General features: G+C 33.6%; 1 protein-coding gene across 6 annotated transcripts; it reads right to left on the reverse strand.

Annotated features, from left to right (window-relative positions):
- Positions 1 to 3,353: 3,353 nt before the first annotated feature.
- LOC112288059 (ASI1-immunoprecipitated protein 1) lies at positions 3,354 to 6,876 on the reverse strand. 6 transcript variants are annotated; one of them, XR_002971465.3, is made up of 6 exons: positions 6,527 to 6,876; positions 5,278 to 5,376; positions 4,541 to 4,968; positions 4,041 to 4,302; positions 3,639 to 3,873; positions 3,354 to 3,484 (listed from the first exon to the last, which is right to left on the reverse strand). XR_002971465.3 is itself a non-coding variant. In XM_024531857.3 (5 exons), exons 3-5 carry the CDS (start codon positions 4,945 to 4,947, stop codon positions 3,721 to 3,723), a joined length of 822 nt encoding a protein of 273 aa, XP_024387625.1. In that variant the 5' UTR covers position 4,948; positions 5,278 to 5,376; positions 6,527 to 6,876; the 3' UTR covers positions 3,354 to 3,720. The 6 variants fall into 6 exon arrangements, 5 of the variants coding, with proteins under 5 accessions (XP_024387625.1, XP_024387620.1, XP_024387621.1 ...); XM_024531857.3 differs by having other exon boundaries at positions 3,354 to 3,873; positions 4,541 to 4,948; XM_024531852.3 differs by having other exon boundaries at positions 3,354 to 3,873.
- Between the last annotated feature and the right edge of the window lie 5,756 nt (positions 6,877 to 12,632).

The raw sequence follows: 12,632 nt of genomic DNA on the forward strand, positions 1-12,632 counted from the left end.
AAACCTTCACATCCTTTCTACGTCTGTGATGAAACACATGTGCTACATCATTCTAAAACGATGTATCGTCACTTACACTAAAATCAACACAAAAAACACAGTAAACCCACATAAATTCGTAATTTGGATGGACATCTGCGAAAGACATTCATCCTCCGAGCTCGTAGTGAAGCAGCAGTTTCTCAATGGTAAGTGAAGAAGAAGTTGCAGTGAATTTTGCAGTAACCCAGTGGCCAGTTCAGAAGATGAAAACGGTGGCAAAGGGAGAGCGGCACTGGCAGAGGAAGGAGGGCTACACTTGGCCCAGGTATTCAGAGACTATGAGCTGAAATTAGCATCAGCTTGTGGCACTTTAAAACTCATCAAACAAACAATTTTCCACACGGTGACGCAACCGAATTGGGTGCGTTACAAGCACATTCAACAACAACAGCAACGATAACATTACACACTTCACGGCCAACGACACCACGACAACAACAACAATTCTGCAGCTTTCGCCATCTCCACCGCATCTGACCCCATTCTTTCAGATCCATCCCATCCATCCCTGCAGCCCACTGGTAATGTCCGCCGTGTGAAGGCAACCGCAACTACCCTCTTTGATTGCTTGATTGAAACACTTATTAAACTCGAGAGTGTGTGAGTGTGTGTGTGAACGTGTGTGTGAGTGAGAGCAGTTTGGTTTGTCCGATCTACAATAATTTACGCACGGTGCGGATTGCCGTATTTCCTAGACACTGTATCGTGTTGTTCCTATCTTCCACGAAACCTGCATTGTCACGGGGCCAATGGAATTGCGGGTGTGGAGACAAACTTCGCGGGGAGCCAATCGTTGTCGTGACACGCTGTCTTCTGGTGCAGCATTTCCCCGAACAGGTATACGGCATATTCTAGGATACCAACACATGGAAGATAGAGGGCATAAAAAAACAAAAAAAGAACATGTAGTATGAGGGGTTCGGTGTGTCCCCTGGTTGCTTTTCAGGTCAGATGGTAGGCTAGACTATTTCAGTTTTGCTTCCACGAGTGGGACCCAGTTGTGTGTGTGGCACAGATCTGGCACAAATTCGTGGAGATGGGGAAATGAGAGAGAGTGAGTGACAGGCTTTTTGACGATGGATTTGCAGGCCTGGTCAAGCGAGGCGCTGGTTGAATTCTAGTCTTTGACGTAGAGAAGTCCTGTGTGGAAATATTTTTACCGGGTGAGTGGGACTTTAGGTGGGAACCGCATTTCGTTTAGCCCCTTTGAAGTCGTAGCGGTTACCACCTCAACAACCTTTGATGAAAAAAATCAATCATTTGTGGGAGATTCAAACACGTGCCCATATTGGGCAGGACGACTTCATGCCACCATCTTTCATTCTTATTGATAATATCTCTCTGTTGGCATTGAGTTTGCCCATGACTTATACTATCTTCAATCCGCGTAACAGACTTATCACATTATTCACCTCAGTTTCCCACGTGTGCGCAAGCAGTAGGCTTGGAGCTAACGAGATGGTGTATAACACGCTAAAGTATGAAGAATTACTCCTGCTGTTCGAACAAGTGTTTATCACGTCTTTACTCAAAGCACATATTATTATTATTATTATTATTTTTTTTAATATTTGTGGTTGATAATTGCCTTTTGAAGCATATGCTTATGATACGAAAATGATAGTAGAAGTGGAAGACTAGTGTTTTTTTTTGGAGTGCACAGCTAGGTTTAGCACACCAACGGTCTTTTCCTTCACCGGGTGGGGGTGAGGTCGAGTTTTCAAGCATGTTTTTTCTCTAAAATTGGGTAAAGAGATAATTGGGTGCTCATGAAAGCTTCCAGAATGTTGTCGCTCTTCCAAGCAACTCGGGCTGTTTCCAAAGCATCTGGAATCTGCGGTCTTATTTTAAAAGAGATATAAGCACCTAGGTTCCTCGATGATAATCTCCATGGTTATTTGTGCATTTCAAACGATCCAAAATAATCTAATTCTTTAATGTTCGAAGAAACATTTCTCTATTTCCTTTACTTGGACATGGAGTCCAGTTGGCTTGTGAGACATCGGCAACCCGCCCAGCGCGTTTCCGATGCTAAAGATGCTACAAGATATGGTGCGCATGACGAGGGGGACTTGAATAGCAAGTCTCTCTCTCGCACTGGTCCTACGATGCCACCAACACCTATCCGGTCACGGTGGGGAATACAAATCATGTTCAGTATACTTCTATGAGCGCCAAGGGGTGAGAATGCTATCTGGACTATTGACTTGATCGGAAACGGAAAGCCATTCTTCCTCCCATTCTCCGGAGAAAAATCAACTGGGCTGGGCTCAAGTTGGAAGTCCTTTCCACGCCCTAGAAGGTGGAATTTTCCACGAAATGAAAACTGTTGAATTCCCCTCGTGACTCCAGCGATCAGATTGAATAGAAAGCATATAACTCGTCGATGAGTGTGACTTGAACCAAGCGACAGATTCCACTGGGCTCAAAAAGAGTTATGTACAGCGAAAAGCAACAGAACTTTTGTACCTTTTCTTCTCTTTCTGTTATTTTATATTATACATATATTTTGCAGGGGTAACACTTAATTGTCCCGACGTAATCTCGGTGGTATTGTACCCCACAACATAAAATATTCACAGTAAACCTTAGATGCAGGTTATAGATTAGACTCGCCAATCGGCATTCGTCTGTACTAGTCTCTTTTGAGTATTCTTATAATGTCCAGAGTTTGCTCTTCTCTATCTGTTCATACGATCGAATTGGTCAACCACGATTAAAACTTCATGAAGTGCAATCTCACGTTCAACGAGTTATAAACTTGCACAAACTAATATTGAATATCGGTACCTTGTTGTTCAAGTATTTCATTATACAAGCAATCTTTAAATGCTGTCGGATTAGGGATATGCTGCGGTCAACAATTGTTTATAATTACCACCAGACGAAAGTATATATTCAAGTTGAGACTTCTAATCAACATGTGATGGTAAAAACCTAAATACCATGGATACCCTCAAACGGGCAAGCATCGATTTCATTTGTTACTTCCACATACCCGGCAGAGGATTGACTTGACATGTTTGCAGATGCTACTTCCTTCTGTTTAGGATTATTATAGGCAAGAAAAGCTGGATTAGTAGAAATCTGCGTCAGAGCATATACTATAAAGAAATCGGAATTACCACTCACTGACCCCAAGTAGAAAGCAATAGGAGCATCTGGACAAACGATTAAATCTTCATGAAGTACAATCTCACATTCGGACGATTTTGAACAGCAGCTATCAATTTCAACAGATTGAACAGAACAAAGTTCATTACAACAATACAAACAGCCCACATGCATAGTCGTGTCTCAATTTCAACGTGTACGAGGTGAGATATGTTACAATGAATTCCAGTAAAAGCAGCGCAATCTAGTGCGGCACATTGTCATTTGCAGGGTCTGACGCAGGTGGGCAGCGATTTGATCAGTTCTCTGATTTCCTCCGTGAAACTCTCTGCGAAAAAACAGGAGATTCTTGGAATGAGGGGTATTAATGAGTTCACGAGTCTTGATATTAAGGTTCATTACAGCTCCCACTTGTTTCTGAGCTCACATGGGTCACTTCAAAAATTTAGACACTCGACTTGAATGGGCTTTTTAAGCTTTACCAGCACTCCTCTTAGGAACGAACCCATAGAAGAACTCTTCTTAGAATAATGTCACGTGGCGAAACGAAGGCATTTTTTTTGCTCATCTTAATAAGTTGTAATTTTTAAACAACTCTTTTAGCTCAAGATATTCATCACGATTAGGGTTCTTTGTTATCCCCGCGAGCCTTTTCATATACTCTAAGTATGCATCGTCTTGCTGGCTGGCAAGATCTTCTTCTCGTTGTTTCTGTGCCTGCACAGCCATTTCTCCCATGTTTATCTGGATTGAAATCTTATAAATATAATTTACTTGAAACAGCCCATGTCCATCAATTCAAAATAAATGGTTTGGGTTGTTGGTAAAACAGTGCCCACCGAAATTGAGCTAGACGAAGGCTACAACATAAATGATATGCTCACCTGAAGTAGACAAGACGCTTCTAAATCGTGCCTCTCAAATTTACGACGCTTTGCGAAGGCGAAGGTAGCATCATCGTCATCCTTGTTCACGAACCTTAAAACACACTTATTGATTCTGAAAGGATGGTCCATAAGCATAGCTTCCTTGACAAAATGGCACCGAGCAGATCTCGGTAAGCCACCAATCATAAACAAGGAGTCTCCCATAACATTTTTCAGAACCTTTGCCTGCGTCAGGTTGGCCACTGCTACTATCGCTAACCTGTACGATTTTAAACCAAGTTCATTACATCAGGGCTAACAGATTCCACTTCAAAATATATATATATATATATATATATATATATATATATATATGAAATGATAACACATGTTAACTTACTAATTCTTACATAGTGGGCACTTAGTAAACAATAAAGTGTCTTCCTATAAGGGTAACAAAGTAAAGAAGAAAACATTTACAGTTTTTAGTCAATTAAAATTTAAATGTGTTCGCATACCCAGATTGTTGAGTTTGGGTAAGTGGAGACTTCAAAAGTTTGACAGCCTCTACATCCACAAACTGATCCAATGCAGCTACAAGAACATTTGCAGTCACAGCCGGTGATACTGAATCGATGAACAAACATCTTGGAACAAGCCCATCAAGATAAGATTTCTTTTCCGAATCTGGAGCATCATCCGGGGGGTAATATTTTGTCTTTCCACTGGTCCAGTCCCACCACGATTCAGCACTAGGCTTCGCGTTCTCTTTGCTCTTCACATCCTCAGTGGCCTTCACGTCCTCTATGGCCTTCCCATCCCCTCTGATCTTCACGTCATCTATGCCCTTCACATCCTCTCTTGCTTTCACGCCCTCTTCCTCTTTAATCTCGTGCAATTTGGTCTTAACATCCTCGGTGTCCATCCTGGTAACTGACTCCATCAACTACTTCCCTTTTAATACAAGTTAGACATTCAGCTAATCAATATAAACTAGAAAACTTTAAAAAAAATGTAAAATAGGAGATTTCGAGAGTGGCAGAATTACCATTTCCAGAAGACTATGTAACATGAAGATGAGAGTAGATCGCGATACTAAGGTGGGATTGGGGACAAATCTTACACGAAAGAGAAAACTGAGGAACAAAAGAATGAATTGAAACCCTGTTTTTACACTTCATTACTTAATCCACATCCAACGATTTGGGAGATTTTTGTACAGAGAGTAAGGATATTTTTACAAAATCGTAAGTACCTTGAAATTGTTTAACATACGCTAACGAATTTCCTGATCCAGATACCACCCGAAAAGGACAATCTGTGTGTTGTCAACGATCCTCATAAGCTAAGGCATCTGTATAAAAACATTGAATGAATTTGTAAAAAGCTTGGTATCGCAAAATTTGTATCGCAAAATTTGTATCGCAAAATTTGGTTAAAGATCAAAGGTCCCCTCCTACAAACTATGACGGGTAGAAAGATGCTGGGGGAATCACGTCTCAGTTGTAATGCCGCAAGTTTACAGGTGTACCTATTGCAGAGTAAGTGCTCCCCCCGGAAAGGCTTAAAGCACACAGACCTCCACATATGAAATAACTGAAGAGGAAGTTGAGATGTCGTTGTGACACATGCGGTACCTCACTAAAACGCTCAAGAAAAGCACAAACAAGAATACACAAGTTCAACGATGCGAACATGCTTTTCTCTAATTTAATCATGAGATATTAATTGTCTAATATGCATACTTCTTAATTACTTTTTAGGGTTAGTTTACCCCAGAAATAAAAATCTTCGTACTTTGCCAGTAACGCACTTTCTCTTGTCTAATGATAAACAAAATTATCTAACTATAAAAAAAATTCTCTCGACAAAATTACTCTCTGTCGAACATCCTATGACATTGACCAAAGCTACTTACCAATAATTAATTTTAATTTCAACAACTCTTCGGCGATAAAATTTTACATGTTTCTAATCGATGAGTTGTACATAGATGTAAGTTTCTGAAGCGATTCCTGAAGCGTTCTGACTCTCTACTGAGACATTTACATGGAGCAAAGCATTCTGTAGCAAACATTTCCAAGTTCCATTTTATATTGCTATTCGAGAGAAGGTGCTCCAAAAGAACGATAAGATAGAGCCTTCCAGAAACTACCTGAGAATTATTAGACTATGATTTGACTGAAGTAATTTCTTAAGCCCATCAAAACAGACATCTCACGATAAGACTGTATACTTCACATGCTAAGCGATCAACACTTGTAAGCATCACTCATGACAATCACAAGATCAATTTCCTTCCTAGACGAGTAACAGAGTCCTAGGAATTTGTGTTGGTGAAAATGAACGTAATTCAGAATTGAAAACATACCACGTTGTACAGACATTTCCATTTCTGTAGAAATAAAGGTACATAAACCCTGGTATTCGGAACTACTTCAATACTCAAAGCTTCAGAATCGTGACAAACCAACCCTTCATCCCACGAGGGAGAAGAAACTTACCTCTTCTCCCGCCGTATTGGTTCCTCTCCTCTCCTCTCCTAATCCGTTAAGCCATTGCTCCTTGCAACTCTACCAATTACGCCTTGCAGAAACATAACGATTGGTGACTCGCATCGTAATTTGTCCTCGTCACAGAAAGGCTTCAGCAATGCGGCTCGCAACAGCCCGAAACCGCTCTAAATCGAAATGCTTCAACCTAAATTAACTTGACATAACGCCTCAGAACCGAATCCCGGAGCTACACCTCTGAAAGAAACCGCCGAAAAGGGTGAAAAGCGCACACTCGGTGCAGCCCTAGCTCCCATAAAATGAAGCGAAAACACTGACGACGCTGAATGACACTGAAGGCAAAATGAGTTCAAACCGCCGGAGCACATGCAATGGATGGATGCGACTTTGTGGATGAAATCAAGATTGGACAGATTCTATCATTCGTCCTTGTGCTAAAGAATAAGCCAGAAATTTCAGCTCGGTCGAAAGCCAGTTTTTGTTTGTTTAGAACAGGATTATGAATTTATATACAAGATGATGATTAAAGTTTAACTAATTTTATATTTTTATAAATAACTTGTGAATATTTTTTTAAAATTTATGTAATTTAAAAAAAAACTTATTTAAATATCTAAAAGACAAAGTTAACTTGCAGTTATTTAATATGTTTAATGTTTAGAATTTTTACTTTTAATTTTTACCCACTCTGCTTAGATGTACATATTTCATTAAATTTGTGTTTTTATTAGAAATTTAGAAGCATTTTCAAATTATAAATTAATTCAAAGTTTTTCAATGATAAAATTTTCTATAAAACTAATGCATTTTGCATTTTTAAAATAATAATAATAATATTTTAAATTATTTTATAATAATTAATTTTATAAAAATTAAGATATATTCTAAATAAATATTTAAAAATAAATTATTGAATGTTTTACATCATTAATATTGTTGTCATATAAATATTTTTATTGTGTATTTTTTTCAATTTTTAAAAAGAGTGTGTAATTTAAAGTGGTAAGTGAAACTATGAAAAAGAAATAATATTTTTGAACTTTTGTGTGATATGAATTAGTTATAGAAAGTGTGTTTGTAATTTGAATGATTTTCTAAAAAGGTGTTCAAATAAACCAACTCATATATATATATATATATATATATATATATATAAATGGTTAAAAAATAATAATTTAGAAGTAGTAGTGTAAAAATATTCTTAAAAGAATATTAATTTTTAAGTTACTAAGATATCAACTTCAAAGATATTGTCATGTTATTTTAAAAAAAAATAGGATGATGTTTAGAATATCAATAGAAGTTGTGAAAAAAATTGAAGTCAACAAGATTATTGAGTTGACCACAATTTTGTACAACTTGATATTAGAAAAGATATTTAATTTAATTTAATTTATTCTTTTTCTTACTAAAAAAAGAAGCAATTGAAAATCTAATTTTAAATTTTTAAATTTTTTCTATCTTTCTTTCTTCAAGGTGAAATTTTATGTGTGTCAAGACTGTGGATATGTGTATATGTAACTTTGTGAATTAAGTAGTGAGTGTTGTAGGCATTTAGGTGAGAGTATGCACACATATATAAGAAGCAGCATTGTATGACCAAAAGAGTGGATAGAACAAATCAAAGTAGTAATATAGTGAATAAAAGCCAAAATTGCAATTCAATACATTAAAGCAATTCAAATAACTAATATACAAAGGATCCAACTAGAAAAATGTTGAAAGATTCATGAAGAATGTAAAATATATAAGAGTCTTTAAATAAAATAATACCATCTTAGAAAAATGTCTAAAATAGCCTAAGAAGCAAGAATCATTTTATTTATATTTTTTTACTTAAGCTATTACAAACTACATGATTTTTAATAGAAAATATTATATAGGGATAAGAAAAGAGATTTTCTATTAGATTTGCAAAAATAGCCAATATGTATGTATATGTATTAATATGTTCAAAAGTACCAAATCTATACAAAAATTATTAATAATATAGAAAAAAAATATTTACAAAAAAATTAAGATACAAAGATAAATTGATATAAGCATAATTGGCTTAATGATAGAATGGATGGTCCATTTGAAAAAAAAAAAGAGGGCTCGAAGATAATAATGTCACATCAAAATAAACATTAAAAAAAATATTGCTTATAGCAAAAATAAGGATTGTTCTTGATTTTTAGCACTACTACTTAGAGTCACATTATTGCAACATAATACCAAAAATAAAAGAAAAGATAATAGAGGAAGAAGAAGCAGCACAATACTAAAAATAAAAGAAAAGATAATAGAAGTAGATGAAGAACAAAGCATAGAGCTTTAACAATGGTAGCATCTTGTTTTTTTCATAGGTTTAGTCATGTTTTTGCAGAAAGTTTAGCATTACATTACTCACCTTTGCTATTAATATTTGTAGTCAATAATAAATAAATAATTTTTAGAACTAGTACTTGGCTTATACAATAATAACTTTATCTTTTGGAGCCATGACCATAACATTGTTTGGAATGCAAGATCTAGATGGCATTAGAATTGAATGCTACACCCTTAATAAGGAAGCATTGCCTAAATGCCAACTCATCCTCAAAGATCTAAAAAAGATGCAATTTCTATGCTTTAATAGATATAGCTTATAAGTTGGCTCCACCAACTAGATGCATATGCATTTTAATGTCCTAAGGCCTACAACTATGGACAATGCAACTTAGTAAAAATATAAATTTAATATTTTTTAAGTCATATTTCTAGTTAAAAAACTTACTATCATAGATGCAATCCAAAAAAAAGCTATGCAACTCACTATCATTAGCCAAATCTCAAGCAAAAATCCAAAGTAACTTGCTTTGAAAGAGTGGGGTCATACTACTTTATATTGCTCAATGTAGACTTCGTCTTTGATAGGCAATATATTCTTTGAGGTCACATTTTTGTTATTAGAAGATGGAAACTACATCCTCTAGTCCCTCATAAAATATAAGAATAAGGAGACAAATTTTATTCTATAGAATATTTTCTTTTCTACAAAAAATAAAAAATCATACAAATATTTAGCATATTTGATTTGGATTCAATTCATAGAATTGAGCCAATACCTCTACCATAAGAATTGTCTACAAAATCATTCCTTCTTGATTAAATAAGGCTTTTTAAATTAAAGAAATATTTTTATATACAATAAAAATAACATGATCTATAGTCAAACTCCAAGTTTGGGATGTTATCAAGATACCAAAAAAACAATTAGCTTCTTTAGTCCAAAGCTAGACACACCACTTTTCTATAAGATAGTAGTCTTAAGATATTCAAACCAATGCTCTAGATGTTGAGGCTTTGGACATACTTTTGATAAATTTAAGTAATGAATTATAAGCTAGAATATATGAAAAAATTAAGAGGGCCTTTTCTTTCAAGGTCCAATATTGAGACTTCAAATACAATCCATACTTATTATCAATAATATTAAGGACTATTCTCACATACATTAATATCTTTAAAGAATCAAAGATTTGAATAAAAATACTTCTAATCAATAACAAGCCAAGGATTTATACAATTATATAAGAATGCTCCTTCTACAACCATCTTTATTATCAGGAGATCACTATTGCACCATAGATCCAATGAATAGAAAGACCTTCTTATATTGGCATCTTTTCAATTAAAGTTAATGATTACCTATAATTCAAACTTTCTACAATCAAGCTTACTATTACCTTCAATACAAGTAATATTCTTCAAAACAATGTGATGTATGATGGTAGTCCATACCTTAATAAAAGTCCATATTACAAGCTCTATTTTGCCAAAACCTAACAATACTCTAAGTGACACTACTTAAAATATTTTTTTCTTAGAAACAAGGAACATCTCTCTCTTTTTCTTTTTCTTCCCTTCCTCCTTTTTTTCTTTCTCTTTCTTTTTTCTCTTCTTAGACACATTAAGTTACTTAAAACTTTTTAAGTTTTTATAAACATAGAGAATACTTCTTAATCCACTCATAAGGATGAGTTTTAGTTTGTCTAAAAATAAATTTCTATCTGAAGACTTGTGAACAACTTAAGGATGTTCCATTAATCAACTCAAGCAACATCAACTTCAATAACCAAGGCTATTATACCACCTTTCTTCTAATAATTTTCATTTAGATTGTATTTATTTATTTTTATTTATTTTTCATTTTTTAACATTCAAATCTTATAATACAAAGTCTTTTCAATTTTCTATACCATATTAAATGACCTATTAAAATATTACTACTATAAGATGTTATCCAATTTGAGTATATTAGGCTAATATCTAATTATATTTTATTAAATATTAATACTTAAAGATCAAAAAAAGTAATTATTTCAATAACCAAAAACTATCATATTAAAATAAAATGGCTCTAGCACTCTTTAAAGTAGTAAAGAATACATAAAATATCAAAAATCCTCATGGGAAGTGGGAAGATTCAATTTAAGAATTTAGATGACAGACAATTGATTAAAAAATCAACTATTGTATTTCTATGGCATTCATCATGGTACCATTCTTCAACCTAAAGCTCCAAAAGTCATATTGATATCTATGAATATTCTTAGCCACAATACTTAGAGATATTCTATTAACAAGTTCCATAGATATACTACATCTACTCTCATTTCTAATAAGATTTGCAATAAAGGCTTTTTTGGCTAACAACCAATACAATAAAAATCCTTCTTTTTTTAAATCAAACAAAAAAAAGATTAGAATGGCTCCAAAGTAGAAGTTATACCAACTTGGTTGCAAAGACAACAATTTTATTAACAATCATAAAAATCATGAATCTTCAAACTTTCTTCTCTCCAAATGAATGTAGAAAATATGGTCATTACTTTTTTAAATATCTGATTACTTTGCTAGGGCATTTAAAAGATTTGTAAGGAAATATAATTATATATCTTATTCCAAAAAGTCCATCTATAATTAAAAATAATTCTATTATGGAAATATCATTATTATATCAATGATTATATCTAATACATCAATCAATTATAATGCAAGCACAAAAAAAAACTTTTAAACAATGTTACATACGTAATGGATAGAGGTTGCTTCAGAAGAGGTACTACCACATTACTATCATATAAATTGGCATTATATGTTCTCTCTTTTGGAATCATAATTAAAACACAAGTCCAATTCATGATTTTGGACATTAATTGTATTTTTAAGGAGATTCTGAACATATATGCTTCAAATTCTAAAAGCCAAGAAGCACAATTTTGAAACATTTTCTTTCAATAATTCTTTAATCTAATCTCTTTAATTATTTTAGGAGATTTTAATATGAAAAAAATATATAACAATAAAAATTTAAGTTTCAATATTTCAAACATGAGACATAAAAAATAAACCTTATGGACAAAGTTCTCCTTAACATTCACCATCTTGGAGACATTCTACTTTGATTCATATTAAAGGACTACTTAAAAGAGCTTTACTTGGAAAAGACCAAATTTCATACCTTATTAGTTTAGAATTGATTGATTCTATGTCAACTAAGAACTATATAATTTTAGAGGCATCCATACTATAAGGCTATAAGCTTCTAATTTCTTAGACTACATTACTTTCCTCTCAATTATACTCAAAACACTCAAATTTAAGAAACAATTGCAATTTGATAGAAAACTTATTTATAAGCTTAGGTCCAAGATGCTCTTTTCAATACTACTTTAGAACTCCTAAGTAAGAAGGTTGCTATTGGCCTTAAAGAAGTACATAGAATTAATAATACACTCTATAAAAATAAAAATAAAAATAAACTCATAGACTTATGGAAAATAATTATGAAAGATTTAGAATACTAAAAAAGAACTTCATATCAATTAATTGGACCTTCAAGCTTAAATATGCCACAATCACGTATAAACTTTATTCAAGGAGATTTAGATGGTCTAACTAAAAGCTACCAAAAATATAACAACAATTAAATAATTTTATGTATAAAATAATTATATAGAAGAATTCTTTAAATTCAATAAATTATAAATATTTGGATATCTAAGAATTTATAAACAATGGACATTACCAAATCTTACAAATAAATCTCTCAATATATACATTAATTTTA

Source organism: Physcomitrium patens, chromosome 10, assembly GCF_059467195.1.
Source record: "Physcomitrium patens ecotype Gransden chromosome 10, ASM5946719v1, whole genome shotgun sequence".
In the NCBI taxonomy this organism is placed as follows: Eukaryota; Viridiplantae; Streptophyta; class Bryopsida; order Funariales; family Funariaceae; genus Physcomitrium; species Physcomitrium patens.

What these genes read in the sequence shown, in the direction of transcription:
- LOC112288059 (XM_024531852.3), bottom strand. An exon ending in ACCCAAACTCAACAATCTGG is followed by an intron (nt 4,303 to 4,540) that starts GTATGCGAACAC and finishes AAAATCGTACAG; the next exon opens with GTTAGCGATAGTAGCAGTGG. An exon ending in AAGCGTCTTGTCTACTTCAG is followed by an intron (nt 3,874 to 4,040) that starts GTGAGCATATCA and finishes ATGGCTGTGCAG; the next exon opens with GCACAGAAACAACGAGAAGA.